We start from the raw sequence: 19,951 nt of genomic DNA, 5'->3' as shown, positions 1-19,951 counted from the left end.
AGTCTGGGCTGCAGCCTGACACACTCTGCATCTGCACTGTGGTGAAACAGATTAGTTCCTGACCTTTGGTTGGAACCTGCCTTCTCTACAGAAAACATTACTCTGCTGCTCATCTCCAACTTTGAATCCGAACCATCTCCAGATGAATATTTTCTTTTTTACCCACCAGCTCCTCTTCAACAGCTTGCCTCCCATCTGTGTCCGTCTCCATGCTGTTGCTGCAGGGGTGAGCGGTGGGGAAGGGGTGGTGTGGTGTGACAGTCAGGGTGAGCAGAGATGGGGGAACCTAAGGGCTCATTTATGCCCAAAGTTAAATACGCAGATGCATACGGACGAAGCCTTCTGTCCGTTCATTTTGTGCGTATTTTGGTACTTTTTTTTAGAGACCTTGCGGATGCTTTCCCAAACGCTATTGCCGGAAATTTGGGGGCAGTGTTGCCGATATGGGTCACATGTGACCAGCAAAAGGAACAAAGAAAGAGAGGACAAAGACTGTGGGCACCTGATGCAGCATCCACATCAAACCCACACAGCCTTGTTTCCATTACTGACTAATCTCCATTTTATTTTTCATTTGATCAGTGAAATAAAACCTTTCAGTTTCATTTTAATACTGTTTGTCTGGCTTTGTGTGAGGCAGATGCTTGTGATATGAAGGGAGAAAACAGACTCTGGTAGAAACGTGTATCTCCTCTGTGATGATAGAATGTCTTAACAGAAAGCCATCTGAAGATAAACTGAAAAAAGAAGTTTCCAGCATACTGTAGCTTCATCTGACAGCAGGAAGGGATTTTCCAACAGGTTTTCTGAAAAAGGAGTGCAAAACAAAAGTCAGCGAGTTTGTTTTTATCTTCCACCAAAGTGCAACTCAGAGACAGCTGATGATTCATCCTAATGGTTTTATTCGTCTGATGGGACATGTGAGGAAGCTGAACTCAGAGGAAAATGGGTGAAAATATAAATAGAATTTGGTGCTGATTGAACAGAGTCATGTGAGAGGAAGACACACGCACACACAGTTTTCTGCTGTTAGCTTAGCAGTTAGCTTCACAATACGTTACAAAACAGTTCGATATACAGCTGACAAGGCGGCTGAGCTGAACATCCTTCTGACTCTATGGGTGAGCCATCTCAGGGCTTTTTTAACAACATGAAGCGTGAAGTAAGTGTGTGTGTTTGCATGTAGATGTTTTAGTTCTCATCAGAACTCTGGCTGCAGCATTTTGGATCAACTGAAGGCTTTTCAGAGAATATGTGGGACAGCCCAATAATAAAGAATTACAGCAGTCCAATCTTGAAGTAACAGATGCATGGAGCAGTTTTTCTGCATCACTCTGAGACAAGATGTTCCTGATTTTAACAATATTACGAAGATGAAATAAAGCAGTCCTAGAAACCTGTTTTATATGTGAGTCAAATGATAAATTCTGGTCAGAAATAACTCCAAGGTTCCTCACTGTAGAACTAGAAGCCAAGGAAATACCATCTAGAGTAACTATATAGCTAGACAATTTCTCCCTGAAACGCTCAGGTCCAAAGATAACGACTTCAGTTTGTCTGAATTTAGAAGCAGACAGTTCTGAGTCATCCAGGTCTTTATGTCTTTAAGACATGCTTGTAGTCTGACCAACCTATTGGGTTCATCTGGTTTTATAGATAAGTACAGCTGAGTATCATCAGCATAGCAATGGAAATTTATGCCATGCTGTCTAATAATGTTACCTAATGGAAGCATGTATAAAGTAAAAAGAATCGGTCCAAGCACAGAACCCTGAGGAACTCCATGACTTACTCTGGTGTGTGAGGAAGATTCTTCATTTACAAGAACAAACTGAAATCTATCAGATAAATATGATTTAAACCAGCCTAATGCAGTTCCTTTAATCCTAATAACATGTTCAAGTCTGTGTAATAAGATACTGTGATCGACCGTATCAAATGCAGCACTGAGATCCAACAGGACAAGCACAGACACAAGTCCGCTATCAGAGGCTAAGAGGAGATCATTGGTAACTTTCAGCAGTGCTGTTTCTGTGCTATGATGCACTCTGAATCCTGACTGAAACTCTTCAAACAGATTATTTCTGTGGAAATTATCTAAAAGTTGACCTGCAACTATGTTTTAACAAAGTTGAATTAAGATGAAAATAGTAAATAATTGTAAATATCAGGTGTTAGTATATATCAGAAAATGTATTCCATAACCTTCCTTCACACGTGCTGATGTTTTGTTCAGTATCAGAGCATCCAATGACGGTTTACATTCCTGATGCACAGCCTACAGCGGATGTTAGTAGGACACTTTGACTTTGTGTGAACAGATACAGCCTAAAAACTGTTGCAACTTTCATCAAAACTCAGCAGCTGAGTGAAAATGTGAAATGATTTTGATGAATGTCACTCCTACAAAACTGTTCCATCTTGACATACGACATTTGCATTCCAGGTGACGTTGGAGAAGGTTTTGGGAATCACAGCTCCAGGGAACCGAGCGCTGGCCTGCGACCCCCGAACCGGACTACTGGCCTATCCTGCAGGGTGAGGAACACGCTAGCCATTCTGAAATGTCACAATACACGTGAGTGCTACGTTCACTCCAGACTTCTAGCTTCTTGGGGAGAATTTTCCTCCCATGTCCTTTTTCAAACTGAAGAACATCAGCGGATGAAATAGTGTATGAACATGTCTGTAAATATTCATGCATGTGGTGTCACTTTGTGTGTGTGTGCTGGTGAGAGCGAGTCCTTTCTGTTGACATACAGATTCATGCAGTACCCATATCAACATAATAAAGAACCTCATCTGCTGCTCCCAAGATGTAAAGAAAAATATTTTCACCTGCGGCCTCCTGTGTGCTCTCGACACACATTCTCATGTTCAAGATCATCAACTGGTTCAGAAATCAATCTTCATGTCTTATGTTTTCTGTATAAAACAGATTATCCATTTCACACTGATATGAGTTCATAAACTATTCCTTACAGATCTTATACTTATCTTATACTTATATACCAAGTGGCCAAAAGGGGCTGCAGCATTGCTCTTTGCGTAAGCTAAAACTCAGTGAGGCCATGGGGAAAGACTTTCAGTTGGCCTCAAAGATGTGCTGGCAAACCATCTGGCAACTCAGAAAGGGAAAGCAGGGTCTGTCTGAGGTTGTGCTTGGCCTGGATGGAGAACTGCTGACCTGAACTCAGGATACCATTGGGTGGTGGAAGGAGCCCTTTGAGGACCTCTTAAGTCTGGGCAACATTTCCTGCATTAAGGAGGTTGAGTCTGGGAACTGGGGGAAGACTTGCCCATCTCCTTGACAGAGGTTGCTGAGGTAGTTAAAAAGCTTAAAAAACAAGTTAAAAAGTGGATGAGATTTGCCCTGAGATGCTGAAGACTCTGGACATTCTGGAAGATGTCTTGCATGACATGCCTCTTCAATGTCGTATGGAGGTCTGGGACAACACCTGTGGGGGTGGCACACCGGAGTGGTGGTTACCATTTTCTAAGAAAGGGACTGGAGAATGTGTTCCAACTACAGGGGTTTTACACTACTCAGCCTCCCTTGGAAAATTTACTCCAGGGTGTCTGAGTGGAGACTGATTGTTGAAGCTCGGATTCAGGAGGAGCTGTGTGGTTTTCACCCAGGTTATGACAATGGGCAAGATCTTTACCCTTGAAGAGTTACTGAGGCCGTCGTGGGAGTTTGACCATCCAGTCTACAGTGTTATATGGACTTGGAGAAGGCTTACATCTGTGCTCCCAAAGTGTTTTTGTGGGGGGTTTTGCGGGACTATGGGTCCCTGTATAACTAAAGCAAGAGCTATATCAGCATTCTTGGCACTGGGTCAAACTCATTTAAAGTGCATGTTAGACTCCACCAGGGCCGCCCCTGATCACCAATCCTGTTGGTGATTTTCATGGACAGGATCTCGAGGCGTAGTTGGGGAGAGGAGGGGGTTTGTTTTTTTTGTTCCCCACCAGATGCGCTTCTGTAATAGAAACTTAATGTACATTGTTGTCACCAGGGGTACAGAATTGTTCTTTCCTGGGGTACAGATAAAAAGCGACACAAATTTACAGGTTTTCAAGGCACTGTGTGTGTATCCTGCAAAGGTCGCTGAATGGTGTGTACCCTTCTGGGACCATTCTCACACTGTGCCTTCTTAGTGTGTAGAGGCTAAAGACATGATTAGTTTAGCAGATTAAATACATCATGTGTTTGAAGCAACACAAGCAGCCGTCCATCTGGAGCCGTGTAGATTTCCCCTGATCCAGGTACTTCCTCCCTGTTCAGGATACACTAAAGTGACTTTTGTTTTAAATTATAAAACGGTATAAAGTGATTTCTGGGACTTGTGTCAAGGTTTTAAATAGTTTAGTTTAGTCTCGCTGGTCTACGGTGTGGCATTAGTGGTCCGTCATAAGGTTTCAAGAGTCCATTTGAGAGTTTCAGTGTTTCCTGAGAATGCCAAACATTTGTGATAGTCACTGTATATATTGAGATTCCAATTCGTATCTGACACACTTGTTTTAAAGTGGTTCTTGCATCTTCTTAAGAAATCTTTTCCACTGACTCACTGACACTGAGTCAGTGTTTGGGAGGTGTTCCTGTTAAAAGTTTTAGATGCTGAGCTGAAGGCCTGAGTGTAAAACAAATGATAATACCTAGTCTGTTCACTTCAGAATGATCAGCTGTTTCCATCTGTCTGCCGACCAGCTCACCTGGACATATTGAGCCTGAAAGACCACAGTACGGGATCAGAAACAGGCCAATGATGCTGTCTGCAACAGATTTCTGAAACCAGGAGGGTTTCCTTTTTTTCTTAAACACTCTGATTTCTGAGGATGACACTTCGGGGGCCTGAAACCAGATGAAGAGGGGCTGTAGTTCCGCAGGGTTGTTGTGTTTCTTTGAGCTGCTTCAGTTTGGAGCTGCTGACTGTGGCAGCAGAAAAAGACATTCCTCTCTGACAACACATTTGAATATCAGAACAGCTGAACATAGATCAATGTGGGCACTGTTGTCCTTAATGCAGCTTCTGTGGAACAGAGGTTTGATCTCACTTTATTCCACAGACCAATGATTTGCTGTATGATCAGTGACAACACAAGCTGGAGGTGTAACATGCTCACACGTTTCTGTTTTCTGGAAGACATTTAGCTCAGAGGAATGATGAGAATGTCCGAGGGCGAACCCTGGAATCTGTACGGCCTCCGGGTTTTTTCCTCCCCAACACCAAAGCGAGCTGTCCAGTCAGCTGCAGACACGGGCAGAGTGGGAGCTGTTGATTGGCCAGTGTGTGTTTGAAAGGCTTCAGTTTAATGCTGAAAGACTCTGAAGCTAAATGGAGTGAAGTGGGTCAGTGGTGCAACGAGGAGGTTCAGGAAGAGGGTGGGATGTGTAGGTCAGCTTAGAGAAAAATGAACCGCAGTGGGGAGAATGTGATGGTACGGGTAGACCAGAAGAATTCCTTCTGCAGCGTGCACACTCACTCACTCACTCACTCACTCACTGACCATAGTCAGCAGTACCACTGTAATATGCACAGGTGTAGTATGACTGAGTATCTGCTAAATGAGCCAAACCGTTTTTAATTGGCAGATTAAAAGTTGTTGTATTTATCTGGACGTGTGGTAATACATGTGTGATAGTGAATAGAAACTGCAGTTATTTGTTGTTACAAATGGTTCTTCCAAAGAGTTTTTGGTTGCAGTGAAAATGCTACAAAGCCTTCAGTTTAACCTGCTGATGAAGCAGAAAACAGCAAACTGAGTGAACCTGAAGAACAGGAAGTGAATGATTCGGGAGCAAAGACCCCCGTTCCCCTCGCAGCACATCTGCAATGCAGCAGAGGAGCAGTGCTGCAGGACCACTGCACACACACAGACACACACACACACACACACACACACATGAACCGCTCAGTGTGGCGTGTTTACTGTGGGATGGAATCATTAATGTATGCATGCTTCCGCAGAGCATGTGCCCTTCTTTCCTCTCATGGTGTACTGACAGAGAAGTGCGTTAGTTCTGGCTGGATGAATGCGTGAGGTCATGCGGACGCATTTTCTGTTTCTCAGTTTCACACAACTGCTGCAGTGTCTCAGAGAGGCTGCCAACCCAAAGCAGAGCGCACCGTCCTCCCTGATCCTGATCATCCCTGATAGCGCCCCTCAGTCCTGTGGTCTGTGTGAACTGCAGGGGTGGCAGCCCACCTCCTTACCTCATGCCCTTGAGCAAGGCACCGTGCCCCCATGCCCCCGGGCGCTGTGAATGGCTGCCCACCGCTCCAGTGCACGGCTTCTGTTTCCATGAGTGTGTGACCCTGTGCACGTGCATGTGTGTGTGTGTGCATGTGTGTGTTCAACAGGAGCCAACCTGGATGGGTTAAAAGTGGAGGAGAGATTCCGTGTGTTTCCCTGCATGTGCATGACAATAAGATCTGATCTTAATCTAAATCTAAATCTAGTCTGTGGATGCACAGATGAGGCGTTTTTCAGTGGAGCTGGTTGTGTTTTTAGACGGACCAAACCCTTTCTGAGCCTTGAGCTGCCTCTTTCCTTTTCAGCAGCCGAAGGTCGGCGTGCTCCCAGAGACTTTGGTAGACCTTCTGTCCTCATAAATGGGAAAATCTGCCCTGGAAAAACTACAACAAACAATAAGGGGCCCTAAGTAAGAAGTTTCTTAGTGGTGCTATCTACTTTGTCTGGAACTGAGTTTCATTTGAACAGTTTCTGAGTTGCTACTGCTGCCGGCAGGAATGACCTCCTGTGCAGCAGAGCTGAAGAAGCCTCTGACTGAGCACACCTCACTGTTTCAACTCCAGCTTATAAAGAGGGTGTTCAGTGTCAAAGGTGGGGTCAAAGCATCTCTGCAGTTCATGAGCCTCCTGAGTGCATTTACTGACAGGTTACAATGTGTTCACTGTTGGAGAGGATGAGCAAACTGTGGTCTGATTGTCCTTATTGGGGCTGAGCAGAGGAGCTGTGTGCAAATTTTATATGTTCATGGAGTGCAGGCGGTGAGAGGTGACAGTCAGAGAGAGTGGAACATGAGAAACAGAAAGTTTGGATTAGAAATAAACAAGTCTGAAGGCTAGCATAGAGTTCCAGGTAGCTGTAACTATAAACTGCTGGTGGACGCAGGAGGCCTGCAGCTAGAAACAACACCAGGCCGAAATCTGGGACCAGAGAGAGGAGCAAGGAGACTGGAGGAAAGGAAAAAGGGCCTCAAATCCTCCTTGAATATACAGTATTATTTTGACTAATCTTAACATTGGTGCAGAAACATGGCAGTATATTCTGTCATGTTATAAAAGTGTATTTTGTCCTCTCCACCTCTCCGTCCACCCGTCACTCAGACGTCTGACTGAATCACCATCGTCTCTGTGAAGCCATCAACAGAGCAGTGCAGTGGTCTGGATATGTTCTCATGTGCCTTAGAACGTCACCACTGTGAAATCAGCTGCTGTTTCTCTGCTTTGCCCCACTGAATGTTCTAATGTTCTAATTCTGGGCGGGGGGTCAAGCTTGAGTGTGGCGTGCGCAAGCAGTCGAGTAAAATTGTGGCTCTGCATGACTTTAAATTGTTGATATATTTCTGTTTTTGAAGGTATGCAAAGTTAAAAGTCTGATGATGACAAAGCAGAAATTAAATCTACATCTATGGTAAAAGCTGCATGTGTTGTCATGTGCCCCTGAAATATCTAGTTCCAGGGTGGTCCTGAGTGAACTCTGCAGCCTGTGGTGTGTTTGTGGCTCTCCTTCTCTTCTGTTGGGACTTTAATCATGAAGGGAAAGACCACTATGGAACACACAGCTACAACAGAACTACAACACAGACTACAACACAGACTATAACACAGCTACAACACAGCTACAACACAGCTACAACACAGCTACAACACAGCTACAACACAGCTACAACAGAACTACAACACAGACTACAACACAGACTATAACACAGCTACAACACAGCTACAACACAGCTACAACACGGCTACAACACGGCTACAACACGGCTACAGCACAGCTACAACACAGACTACAACACAGCTACAACACAGCTACAACACAGACTACAACACAGCTACAACACAGCTACAGCACAGCTACAGCACAGCCACAACACAGCTACAACACAGCTACAACACGACTACAACACGGCTAAAACACAGCTACAGCACAGCTACAACACAGACTACAACACAGCTACAACACAGCTACAACACGGCTAAAACACAGCTACAGCACAGCTACAGCACAGCTACAACACAGACTACAACACAGCTACAACACAGACTACAACACAGCTACAACACAGACTACAACACAGCTACAACACAGCTACAGCACAGCTACAGCACAGCTACAACACAGCTACAACACGGCTACAACACGGCTACAGCACAGCTACAACACAGACTACAACACAGCTACAACACAGCTACAACACAGCTACAGCACAGCTACAGCACAGCCACAACACAGCTACAACACAGCTACAACACGACTACAACACGGCTAAAACACAGCTACAGCACAGCTACAACACAGACTACAACACAGCTACAACACAGCTAAAACACGGCTAAAACACAGCTACAGCACAGCTACAGCACAGCTACAACACAGACTACAACACAGCTACAACACAGACTACAACACAGCTACAACACAGACTACAACACAGCTACAACACAGCTACAGCACAGCTACAGCACAGCTACAACACAGCTACAATACGGCTAAAACACAGCTACAGCACAGCTACAGCACAGCTACAACACAGACTACAACACAGCTACAACACAAACTACAACACAGCTACAACACAGACTACAGCACAGCTACAGCACAGCTACAACACAGCTAAAACACAGCTACAACACAGCTACAACACAGCTACAACACAGCTACAACACAGCTAAAACACAGCTACAACACAGCTACAACACAGCCACAACACAGACTATAACACAGACTACAACACAGCTACAACACAGCTACAACACAGACTACAACACAGACTACAACACAGCTACAACACAGCTAAAACACAGCTAAAACACAGCTACAACACAGCTACAACACAGACTATAACACAGACTACAACACAGCTACAACACAGCTACAACACAGACTACAACACAGCTACAACACAGCTACAACACAGCTACAACAGAACTACAACACAGCTACAACACAGACTACAACACAGCTAAAACACAGACTACAACACAGCTACAACACAGCTACAACATAGCTACAACACAGCTAAAACACAGCTAAAACACAGCTAAAACACAGCTACAACACAGACTATAACACAGACTACAACACAGTTACAACAGAACTACAACACAGACTACGTCTTGTATTTACAGCAGCTTGTAGAATTTCAAAGTTTAAAATGAACCACATAGAAATTGACCACAGGACAAAAGATGAGCTGTTGCTGCATGTATGATTCAGGAGTGACACACACGCAGGACTGTGTTACTGTGTTACTCAGTGTGTGTGTGTCTCCACCCCCCTGACGGTGCAGTGTGTCCTCTGTGTGCTCACACTGTTTGGGCAGTGGGTGGAGTCATGTTTGCATCTCTTCAATCCCATAAGTGCACGTCACCACGTGAACCTGCTTAATATGTCGGCTTTGTGTCTGTTTCTCTCAGAAGATCTTACATCTTTTCATTTTCATGGTGATCACAGTAAACACTGAACACCACAGGCAGGAGCTCATTGAGTTCAGTCTGTCTGACTCTGCTTCCCCATGTCTCTGTAAATCAGCTGCATCTTGTGTATCTTCAGGTGTGTGGTCGTCCTGCTGAATCCTCGGAAGAACAAACAACAACACATCTTGAACAAATCCAGGTAAATCTTAAGTAGCCAATCAGATTTCCCAGCCGGATCTGTTTAAAGATCCATCCAGTAATGTGTGAGGAAAACCTGCCATGATCACAGTAACCCATCCAGCTGTTTGATCATCATGACTTACAGCAAAGGGATCAGGTCTGTGTGTGTTTGTGTGTTTCAGGAAGGCCATCACCACATTGGCCTTTTCTCCAGATGGAAAATATGTTGTTACAGGAGAGGTGAGTGTGTGTGCTGTTGGTGCGCGTACACGTGTGTGCAGGTGTCTGTGTGTGTGTTGTTGGTGCGCATGCACGTGTGTGTGTGTGTGTGTGTGTGTGTGTTTGTGCTGTTGGTGGACATGTGTGTGCACGCGTGTGTGCGCGTGTGTGTGCGCGTGTGTGTGCGCGTGTGTGTGTGTGCTGTTGGTGCACATGCACGTGTGTGCACGTGTGTGTGTGTGCTGTTGGTGCGCATGCATGTGTGTGTGTGTTTGTGCTGTTGGTGCGCGTGCATGTGTGTGTGTGCGCGTGTGTGTGTGTGTGCTGTTGGTGCGCGTGCACGTGTGTGTGTGTTTGTGCTGTTGGTGCGCGTGCACGTGCGTGCAGTGTTGTACAAAGTACTGAAATCTCACACTCAAGTAAAAGTATAGGTACCCCTCCAAAATATGACTTTGGTAAAAGTCCAAGTCACTGACTGAAATGTTACTTGAGTTAAAGTCTTAAAGTATCCGAAACGTCTTGTACTTAAGTATGAGAATTACTGTAAAAATAGATGTACTTAACTAATGTAATGAAAAGTATAAGTAAAAAGTAAACAAGGCAAATGCAGTTTGAATGACATTTTTTATATTTTGGTAAACTTTGAAGGTCAAATAAACTTCAAATCTACACACAACCAAGTGCAGGCAAAATTTAGACCAGGTTTAGACAGAAAGTACAAACTTTGTGAACCTTTAAGTTTTTCTTCTTCAAGTAAGGTCAGTGCTGAAAATGAGGCGTAGATTACAGCATTAAGAAAAAAATGAAACAAAAGAGGCTGCTACTGTTATTGCCATCATTATAAACAAAATTTAAAGAAAAAAATAGGAGAAAACTGAAGCTTATCTGGCAGCTGAAGAGGGAGTCCAGTTTGAAACCCCTTTTGTAAACCTTTCTAAAAAATAAATAAAATAACTCAGTACAGAAAATGCGGCCAACATCCCCAAGAAAAAAAGCTGTTACGATTACTGTACTTCACAAGCTATAGGAGGTGCACACACAACCGGCCATTATACAAAAGAAAAAAAGAATTGGGAGGGAACTGCAGCTTATCTGGCATCTGAAGAGGAAGACCTTTTTTGGAAAACTACCTTAAAACCTAAAAAAGGGGAGTTTCTGTAAGATAGAATTTCCACGTCTTTGGGCAGGCATAACATGCATGGGGTCAAAACACGGTTGCGTTTTTTTGCTCTCTCTCTCTCTCTCTCTCTCTCTCTTTTTTTTGTAACGAGTAACTAAACCGAACAATGAAAATGTATCGGAGTAAAAGTATGCAATTAAGTTCGGAAATATAGTGAAGTAAAAGTGAAAGTTGTCAAAAAATTTTAAACTCGAGGAAAGTACAAAGTATTCCAAAATATACTTAAGTACAGTAGTGAAGTATTTTTACTTCGTTACTATACAACACTGCGTGCGTGCACGTGTGTGTGTGCGTGTGTGAGTGTGTGTGCTGTTGGTGCGCGTGCACGTGTGTGCACATGTGTGTGCTGTTGGTGCGCGTGCACGTGTGTGCACGTGTGTGTGTGTGCTGTTGGTGCGCGTGCACGTGTGTGCACGTGTGTGTGTGTGTCAGTGTTAATTTCGTCAACCAGGACGATGACGAAAATATTTCGTTAACGCCCCTTTTTCCCGTGACGATGACGAGACGATGACGCACAAAATTGCTTCCAGAAAATAAAAATATGACGAGAATAAAAAATGATTTTCGTTAACGAGACTAAGACCAGACGAGGGACGGCCCCAGAAGTCCCCAAGAGACACCACCAAGCAGGCAGGGCGGAGGGGGGAGCCGGAGGAGGGTCAGAATTCCTCACTTCGATCAGTCTCCATCGCTTCGTCCTCATAGTGTGGGAGCCTATGTATCTGATTTGGGTGCTCGTTGGATTTGGATGTTAATTTTTGGAGACATTTATATCTTCATTCTATAGGGTCTAAGGAATGAAAAAAAAACATGTCTCCATTTTTTCTTTTGGCTTTTAGTGCCTTTAAAAGGTGAGATTTATAAACATATATTCTCTGTATAATTTCGCTGCTTGGCCCCCGAGTATTTAAACATTTTGTTCAAAAAGAGGGCTAATGTTTGTCAGGAGAGCTTAAAATTGAGGCTCTGGAAACAGAGAGCACAAAAAATCAAGGGCCAAATATAGTGATCACCCCAACTTTACATGATGTTAGCATCCTTTTACTTGCCAGCTAAGCAAACTCGGGATCTATTATTTCCAACCTGTCTGCAATAAAATAACTTTTTATCTGACATTATACACATTTATGTTTCATGTTTAGTCTACCATTACCAGTGTTCCAGTCATAATTGACCGACAAGACTGGTTTGTTTTGCTGTGGATGGTCACATGTGGTTTCAAAAAAAATAATTGACTGAATATTCTTTTTTGGCGAAATTGCATACATTTTCTCAAGTTTTCATGTTTAGCATTTAACTTGCTTAGATTAATTTCATTAGTATTTTTTCTTGTTTCGAGGTACAGTATATGATATATAAAGGGTTAGTGACCTTCAGTTTGATGCATTGCATGTTTCGAGATGGCAAGCAAGATATTCTCTGAAGCAAGATCAGAAGTCGATTTTCAGCTATGTATCCAGTGTCAGAAAGCAGATATATCTGGACTGGTACATCAGCCCTCACTGGAAACATATTCCAAATTTCTGTCTTTTGTCCAAGAGTAATTCTTCATGGTCTGGATGCTGTTAAAAGAGGTGCAACAAAACTCTATATAGAGTCCCCTGACACCGATGTGTTTGTTCTTGCAATTCGACGGTACCATCAGCTATGCAAAGACACCTACTTCATCACTGGTGTGGGTAATAAAAAACGGATTATCTCTCTGGAACCGGTGGTTAATGCACTTGGTAAGGAAAGGACCGCAGCCTTGCCAGGCTTCCATGCTTTTTCAGGAGCTGACCAGACAGGCCGATTTGCTGGTAAGGGAAAGCTGACATGTTGGCAAGCATTAAACAGGTGTTCCCCAGATGTGTGGTCTGCATTTGCTGGTCTTGGAGCTACAGAAAAAATAACTCCTGATATGGAAAAGAGCATCGAATAATTTGTTTGCCAGCTGTATGAGCCTGGCACTACCCTGACAGATGTCAGTGAACTCAGGTGGAGGCTATTCACCAAACGACAGCTGGAAGCTCAAAAGCTGCCCCCCACACGAGGGGCATTACATGAAGCCATTGCCCGTGCACATTTCCAGGCAATCTGGGATCAAGACCATGTAGCTCATCCGACGTTACCATCACCAACGGATAATGGATGGGAAGAAGAGGGAGGCCAACTGGTACCAATAACATCTCGTGTTCCCCATGCCCCAGCCACCATTACACAATTAATTAAATGTGGCTGCAAGAAGACCAAATGCATGTCACACTGTTCTTGCAGGTCTCAGGGTATCAACTGTTCAGAGATGTGCCTGTGCGGAGCAGATGAAGAGGTTTGTGGAAATATGAGCCAGGGAGACATGGTGGGAATTGATGATGAGGAGGAGGATGGAGATACTTCTGTTTAATATGATTGCAAATCTGAAAGTGTCATTGTAGACAGCGGCACATGAACCATGAACCATTCCAGAAATGTATATATTGTATATATTTTGTTTCATATTGTTGAAACTGTTTAAAACAACTATTAAACAGAAAGTTTGGATGTTAATTTCCCTGTGTTAAGCATTTATTTAGCTTGTATGTTACAAAATAAAAATGACAAAAAAAATAATAAAAAAATAATAAAATAAAAAATATATAAAATAATTATAAAACAACTATGCATGAAGAAAAACATTATATGCTAACTATTTTAATTAAAATAGTACTACAAGCCATATTTAAGGCGTCAATTGCAGTAAAATATCAAAATCAGGTGGAAAAAGGTAAGAAACTGGGAAAAAAAAATGGAGACATATTTTTTCTCAAAGTTCAATGACCCTAGAATACATTTCAACCAGTCTCCAAAAATTAACATTGAAATCCCATGAAAATACATAGGCTCTCCCACTATCAGAGGGGACCGGTGAATCCACATCGCCAAGGGGCCTTGCTCCCCCATCAGCAGGGAGCACGTCAGAACACAGGCCAGGTTCTGGGTCAGGGTCAGGTGTCGAGCGGGCAGCCCGTCGGGGCCCCCTAGGGCGGCCACACCGGATGGAGGGCTGGTCAGGATGCAGACGATGAAAATCAGCAACAGGATCAGTGTCCGATCCAAAATTCGTCTGGCAGGCACCCAGGACCTCTCCTCTGGACCGTACCCTTCCCAGTCGACTAGGTACTAGATACCTCTGCCTCTTCGCCTGGACCGGAGCAGTCGTCGGACGGAGTAGACCAGGCCCCCATCAACGAGACGTGGTGGAGGAGGAGAGGGTGCAGCCGGAACCAGCGGGCTCTCGTGAGACTGCTTTATCTTGGAGACATGAAAAGTGGGGTGCACTCTCATGGACCTGGGCAGTTGGAGCCGGACAGCAGTTGGGCTGATGATCTTGAGGATGGGGAATGGACCAAGGAACCGAGGGGCCAGCTTCCTTGACTCAACTCTGAGTGGCAGGTCCTTGGTCGAAAGCCACACCTTCTGGCCCACTCGGTAGGTCGGTGCCGGAGTCCTCCGACGGTTGGCCCCATGAGAGTTGCTGATGACAGATTTGAGAAGTGTGGCACGAGCTCGAGACCAGGCACGGCGGCATATTCGGGCATAGGCGAGGGCTGATGGACAGGTGACCTCCCCCTCCTGGCTGGCGAAGAGAGGTGGTTGGTAGCCATACACACATTGAAAGGGGGACATGCCAGTGGCCGAGCAGGAGAGAGAATTGTGGGCGTACTCAACCCATATCAGTTGCTTCGCCCAGGCCCGGGGGTTGCCAGATGCCATGCATCGGAGCGCCTTCTCCAGCTCCTGATTCACCCGCTCTGACTGGCCATTGAACTGGGGGTGGAATCCCGAGGTGAGGCTGACCGTAGCTCCTAGAAGGTGGCAGAATTCCTTCCAGAAGGTGGAGGTGAAGACAACATCTTTGGCAGCCCGTGCATACGAAAGACATGATCCAAGACAACCTGGGCGGTTTCCTTGGCGGATGGCAGCTTTGGGAGAGGGAGGAAGTGTGCCATCTTACTGAAACGGTCTACTACTGCGAGGACGACAGTCATTCCGTCAGATGGGGGTAAACCTGTGACAAAATCCAAAGAGATGTGGGACCAGGGTCGCATGGGCACGGGCAGAGGCTGGAGTAGACCAGCGGGGGGCTGGTTGGATGACTTTTTCTGGCTACAGGTGGGGCAAGCACGGACAAAGTCCCTCACATCCTTCCTCAGAGATGGCCACCAGAACCGCTGGGTGAGAAGGTGACAGGTGCGAGTGGACCCAGGATGGCAAGCGAGATTGGAGCTGTGACCCCACTGTATGACTTGAGACCTCAGGTTTTCAGGGACGAAGAGGCGGTCATCAGGGCACGTACTGGGGCCAGGCTGGTCACGAAGAGCCTCCCGTACTTGTTCCTTAACACCCCAAGTCAGAGCGGCAATGAGACAGGAACCGGGCAGGATGGGCGCTGGGTTGTTTGTGTGAGTGTTGTCTTTCTGGAACTGACGGGAAAGGGCATCAGGCTTAGTGTTTCGTGTTCCGGGGCGGTATGACAGGGTAAAGTTGAACCTGGTAAAGAACAGAGCCCAGCGTGCCTGTCTGGAGTTCAGTCGTCTAGCGGTTCGTATGTATTCAAGATTTTTGTGGTCAGTCCAGACAATGAATGGAACAGTTGGCCAGTGGCGCCACTCTTCCAGGGCAAGCTTGACAGCCAAAAGCTCACGGTTGCCTATGTCGTAGTTGCGTTCCGATGGTGATAGTCTGGGAGAATAGAACGCACAGGGGTGGAGTTTGCCATCTTCGGCTGCTCGTTGCGAGAGAACTGCTCCGACTCCCACATCAGAGGCGTCCACCTCCACAACGAATTGCCGGTCTGGATCGGGCATCTGGAGAATGGGGGCAGAGGTGAACCGGGATTTGAGGACACCGAAGGCTTCATTGGCTGCTGAGGTCCAGGCGACTGGTTGCTTGGGACTGGTCAGAACGGTGAGAGGAGAGGCTAATGTGCTGTAGTTGCAGATGAATTTGCGGTAGAAGTTGGAAAACCCAAGGAATTGCTGGAGCTTTTTCCTGCTCTCTGGTACGGGCCATGAAGTCACTGCTGAGACTTTAGCTGGGTCCATTTGGATGCTCCCTTCTGCCACAATGTATCCCAGGAAAGCCATGGATCAAGCTTGAAACTCACACTTCTCTGCCTTGACATACAGGGAGTTCTCCAGGAGACGACTGAGGACCAGTTGGACGTGGCGGGTGTGTTCGGTCAGGGTTTGGGAGAAGATCAAAGTGTCGTCCAGGTACACAAAGACAAACTTGTTCAGCATGTCCCGCAAGATGTCATTTACTAGAGCCTGGAACACTGCTGGGGCGTTGGTGAGGCCGATAGGCATGACCAGGTACTCATAGTGACCTGTTGGGGTGTTGAACGCTGTCTTCCATTCATCTCCCTCCCTCACTCGCACCAGATGGTAAGCATTCCTGAGATCCAATTTTGTGAAAATTGTGGCTCCCTGGAGCAACTCAAAAGCAGAGGTGAGCAGAGGAAGAGGGTAATGGTTCTTAACCGTGATGTCATTAAGGCCCCGGTAGTCGATGCCGGGGCGGAGGGTCCCATCTTTTTTCCCCACGAAGAAGAACCCTGCACCGGCAGGAGAAGAGGACGGGCGGATGATCCCAGCTGCTAGGGAGTTACTGATGTACTCTTCCATGGCTATTCTTTCAGGGGCAGACAGAGAGTACAGGCCGCCCTTGGGTGGAGCAGTTCCAGGGTGGAGGTCTATGGCGCAGTCATAGGGGCGATGCGGGGGCAGTGACGTGGCCTTGTTGAATACCTGCCGAAGTCTGTGGTAGCATTTGGAGACATTGGAGAGGTCAGGGGCTGAATCGGTGGGCACCGAACTGGGGGGCAATGTGGCAGAACGTAAACAGGTCTGGTGGCAGTCCTCTCCCCACTCTTTGATTGTCCCGGTCATCCAGTCGAGGTGAGGGTTATGGCGGTGGAGCCATTGGTAGCCCAGGATAAGAGGTTGGTTTGGGGAGCGGAGCAGGTGAAAGCAGAGAGTCTCCTGGTGGTTACCCGACAGGATCATTGAGATGGGGGCGGTGATGCTGGTGACTGTACCAAGGAGATGGCCATCTAGAGCACGGACTGGGATAGGAGAGGGCAGATGATGGGTCTACAGACCCAAATGATGGGCCAGTTCAGGGTCCATAATGTTGGCTTCGGCACCAGAGTCCACCAGGGCAGCCAAAGTGTGGGTAATTCGGGAGAAAAGACGGACTTGAAAAAGGGGCTTACAGCCGGTGGAGGAATGGGTGTTCATCGAGCTCAGCCGGACTCCTCCTACGTTCGGTGAGCTCCGGCTTTTGCTGGACAGGTGGCGACACGATGGCCCTCACACCCGCAGTACAGGCAGAGGTTGGACGAGAAGCGGCGCTGACGCTCTGCTGGAGTGAGGGAGGCACGACCAATCTCCATGGGTTCGGGCTGGTTGAGCTGGTTCTGGGGAGAAGCTGAGGTGGGGGGCAGAGCAGAAGAATCACTCCGTGTGTGGACAGAGAGCTGGATGGAGCGTCCCTTCTCCCGTCGGCGGGTCTGGATCCGGCGGTCGATCCGAACAGCAAGACTGATGGCCTCATCAAGTGTCGGGGGTTGATCGTGCGAGATGAGTTCGTCCTTCACGTAGTCTGCCAGGCTGTGAAGGAAGGCATCCACCTGTGCGGCCTCATTCCAGGAGCTGCGCCTTGCCAGGGTGCAGAAATCGATGGAATAGTCCGACACTGTCCGGTTCCCCTGGTGAATGGTCATCAGAGCCCTGGATGCCTCCGAAGTTGATGAGCCCAGGTCGAACACCTTCAACATCTCCTCAGAAAAGGCATCGAAAGAAGCGCAGGCTGGTGTCTGCCGGTCAAACTCAGCGGTTCCCCATAGCTGAGCCCAGCCTGTCAGGTGTGTAATGGTGTAGCCCACTCTAGCCCCCTCTGTGGCGAAGGTTCTGGGCTGTAGTGAAAACTGGAGCCGGCAGCTGGTCAAGAACGCCCTCACTTGGCCAGGGTCACCGTCAAAGCGTTCAGGTTTGCCAATCTTTGGCTCTGGGGCACCGGGAGCTTAAAGTGGGACCACCGGAACTGGAGCGTTGGGGTCTGGAGCGGTGCTGGGATGCTGAAGAGCCACTGGAGCAGAGAGTAGAGGTGGAGCAGATGGAGCAGGAACAGACGGAGAAGTCAGGTGGGTAAGAATTTGCAATACCTGGGCTAGATGTACTTGCTGCTGCTGGATCTGCTGTCGCTGCTGGTGACCAAGCTGAATCAGCGATGAAATGTCTCCAGATATTCGTTGCATCTTTCCATCTGCATGTTCCAGTCGCTGCATGGCAGTTGGTGGCTCAGGATCGGAGGTTTCCATGCTGGATGTGTCGTGCGCTGGGTCCATGCTGGTCAGACCGTACTTTCAGGACCAGACAGAGGAGGACCACAAATGCGTCACGTTACACAGTTTATTTAGGATACAGTTGAAAAAGAGTTGGGGCCGACTCGGGTATCGAACCCGGGTCGCTGGCTTGGCAGGCTGGTGTGCTAACCACTGTGTGTGTGTGTGTGTGTGTGTGTGTGTGTGTGTGTGTGTGTGTGTGTGTGTGTGTCCCAGTGGTTGAGCGGCTTCTCGTGTAGGTGGTGGTAGGTCCGAGCTCACTCGCCACGGGGCTGGGAGTCCTGGGGGGAACACACACACACAACAGGAAAGATGACCAAAGCGGAGGTACACTCAAGGGCAATGCAGGAATTGTGGTGGGTAGGCGGAAGGCAGGTCAACATTACCGGGGCAGGAGATCAGAGAGGATTTCAGGCAGAAGGCAGGTCGGGTTTTCAAGGACTGGAGATCAGGCAGGGTTTCAGAGCAGGTCCGGGTTTGTCAACAGGAGTCAGAGTTCTTATGCCAGGGAACAGGAATCAGGAGCGTGTTCGCAGACGGTCTGACAGAGTGGAACTGAAAACCAGAACTTAATATACAGAGGTTAACGACAGAGTGAATGCAGTGCAGCTGGCTGGCCAATCAGGAGGCAGAGTGAAAACAGGTGTAGCAATTAAGCAGAGCAGTGAGAGTTAATTGAAAGCACTAAGTGCTTGTTACCAGGAGCCAGGGGAGAGACCATGACACCTGCACGGCGCCTGTCCCACAGAACATTAGTTAGCTAACTAGCTCTGACAGCGGCACGCTGAGGGTGTTATTTGTCGCCCATATCAAAACAATTGGAGAGAGATGCTTTTACGCACAGAAGCTTTTGGAAACATTGGTCATGACTGATCATTATATTGAATTGGTTATTTTCCGACAAGCATGGTGAACAGCACTCAACGTTAACATGATCAGAAGTGTGTCAGAATCATAACAGTTAGCGTAGTGTGTTCGGATAGTGGGATAATGACAAATACACGTCTGCCTGTGTTGTGTTGATCAGAATATTTTGGCGAGTAAAATATGGTAGTAGATTCGCCAGACCAGAGCTAGCTACTATGAGAGTGGCAAATACTGACCGAAAAGTAGTTGAACTTAGATGCACGTGGTGTTGAAATTGATTGGGTATAGTAGTCAGGGTTCTCGCTAGCGCAAACTTGCGTCACGGCCCGCTACGCTATAATTTTGGACCGCTTCGCTTATTTTTAATACAGCGTAGCGGCATTTTGTCTGTATTTATTTGTACAATAACGCCAGATCAATGCCATTTTCACCTTTCTGACAAACTTGACACATTTTTCGCGATGGCAGCCA

The 19,951-nt window shown here is 46.8% G+C and overlaps 1 protein-coding gene across 4 annotated transcripts in view; it reads left to right on the top strand.

Annotated features, from left to right (window-relative positions):
- The window catches only part of mapkbp1 (mitogen-activated protein kinase binding protein 1), a 117,610-nt gene that overhangs the window by 7,403 nt on the left and 90,256 nt on the right, over positions 1-19,951 (top strand). For 3 of the 4 annotated variants that reach the window (XM_075448479.1, XM_075448478.1, XM_075448477.1), the window contains exons 2-4: positions 2,447-2,538; positions 9,805-9,867; positions 10,031-10,088. In XM_075448479.1, the coding sequence (XP_075304594.1) occupies positions 2,447-2,538; positions 9,805-9,867; positions 10,031-10,088 (213 nt within the window). Of the gene's footprint in view, positions 1-2,446; positions 2,579-9,804; positions 9,868-10,030; positions 10,089-19,951 lie in introns of those variants that run through there. The other variant, XM_075448480.1, reaches the window with a different exon arrangement.

The sequence above is a fragment of the Odontesthes bonariensis genome, chromosome 17, assembly GCF_027942865.1.
Source record: "Odontesthes bonariensis isolate fOdoBon6 chromosome 17, fOdoBon6.hap1, whole genome shotgun sequence".
In the NCBI taxonomy this organism is placed as follows: Eukaryota; Metazoa; Chordata; class Actinopteri; order Atheriniformes; family Atherinopsidae; genus Odontesthes; species Odontesthes bonariensis.
The sequence above is the reverse complement of the archived record's forward strand: the minus strand, read 5'-3'. Positions and strand labels throughout refer to the sequence as shown.